General features: G+C 39.2%; 1 protein-coding gene across 1 annotated transcript in view; it reads left to right on the top strand.

Annotated features, from left to right (window-relative positions):
* The window catches only part of SDF2L1 (stromal cell-derived factor 2-like 1), a gene marked incomplete at its 5' end in the record, with an annotated part of 2,748 nt that extends 2,136 nt beyond the window's left edge, over positions 1-612 (top strand). The window contains one exon of the mRNA XM_010131300.1: positions 122-612. Within this exon, the coding sequence (XP_010129602.1) occupies positions 122-400 (279 nt within the window). The remainder of the gene's footprint in view (positions 1-121) is intronic.
* Positions 613-1,730: the final 1,118 nt, after the last annotated feature.

Raw genomic sequence — 1,730 nt, 5'->3', positions numbered from 1 at the left:
ACTCTTTCTTTCCCCTCCATCCCTGCCTTTAAACTCTGCTGACTCTGTGATTGATATTTTTGTGTGTATATTGGAGGTGTTTGCTTACATTTTCACTTCAGGAAGTTTGTGTCTCTAACAGGAAGTAAGTGCCTTTGGTGATGATGGAGAAGGAGATGACCTCGATATATGGATTGTGCAATGCAGTGGGACTTACTGGGAGCGGGAGGATGCGGTGCGCTTCAAGCACGCAGGAACTGAGGTGTTCCTTTCGATAACTGGGGAACAGTATGGCCATCCCATTAGAGGCCAGCGGGAAGTTCATGGCATGCCTACTGCTAATCATCACAACTATTGGAAAGCAATGGAGGGAATCTTCATCAAACCCAGTATGGACCCGGCAAAACATGATGAGCTCTGAATTGACGGACGATCCAAAATGCTTCAGCTTACTCCGCTGTTCGGAGATGCTAATCCTTGGTCGCTTATAAGTCCCACCTTGCCTAAGTGACTGACTTTCTGTGTTACTGAAGGGCATTAGTTCATTCTAGGAATGCAGCACTTCTGTGAGGAATGGATTTATTTGGTGAAATCCTTTCTGAATTTTCAGGCTTAATTGGTGAAACTGCTTCATACATCTGTTACTTCTCGTTTTCGTTTGTTTTGCTTGTCACTTTTTCACAAATTTGGAGGAAGTGGATAAACTGAAGTAATACATTACTGTAGTCCCAAGTACAATAAAACTTTGTATTTTGTAATCTTTTTCCAATTATAAATAAATATTTGGAAAATGATTTCTACTTCTTAGTGAGAGAATGTTGTTAATGAGGAGGTGGAGTTAAGTCTAGAAAGGGAAAAATAGTTCTCAGATATGGCATCTTTTGAATGGCTTGAAGTCAGCTATTTAGCTTTCTAGGAAAAAAAATATGGTCCATTTGAAAATTGTTTCCACTGTCTTTCATGGGTTTCATTGTATACTGTATTGGAGGAATTGAAAATGTTGTGTATGTTGGACTAAGAAGACAAAGTTTTAATTTATTGACTTTCTCCAAGAAGTTCAGATTTTCTGATAATGGTGATACTGTTAATTGTCAAATGATAACATTGCTCTGCTCTGTGAGCTGGTGCAGAAAGCTACTGTTTGTTTAATATTTTATTTTTATAAAATTCCATGTGGCGTGAAGGAACAGTTGAATTTGACTTATGTTGTACTTGCATGTCATTCTGCAAGAGCAGTACAAGAATCCAGATGAATAAATAGTGGGGCATATACCCATGTGGGGATTTTTTGTGTGAATCCAGAAAAAGAGAAAAAAAAGAATCTTAGACAATGGTTTGGTCCTGGATTTTTGACAGGATAGTGTGCTCTGGAGTTACAGTTTTCTGTGTTCCTCTGTGAAAAAAGAAAAAAGGGAACTCTTGAATGTGTTTGTTACACGGTGTTACTGGAAATACTGAATAAAATTCAAGGTACCGTACATTTTCTGTTTGCTTTAAACAGAAAAGCTCCTAACGTGAGTGTGAAGAGTCAGAAAATGGAGGTGTTCTTGTCTCCACGTGTAAATAGTTTAGTGATTAGGGTCCTAATTACTCAATCAGTTAAGAATCAGGTAACCAATGTACTGCTTTGCAGCTCCCGTCAGTGCGGCAGTGCTAGAGTGGTCGTGTTGAGGAGGTGCAATGGGCCATTGTTAAGCTTTGTAAATACACCTACTGGTAACCCTGCTTCATACTCCGTGATGTCTCATGTC

This window comes from Buceros rhinoceros, unplaced genomic scaffold (assembly GCF_000710305.1).
Source record: "Buceros rhinoceros silvestris isolate BGI_N320 unplaced genomic scaffold, ASM71030v1 scaffold37352, whole genome shotgun sequence".
NCBI classification, from domain to species: Eukaryota; Metazoa; Chordata; class Aves; order Bucerotiformes; family Bucerotidae; genus Buceros; species Buceros rhinoceros.
This window is presented reverse-complemented; position numbering and strand designations above follow the sequence as displayed.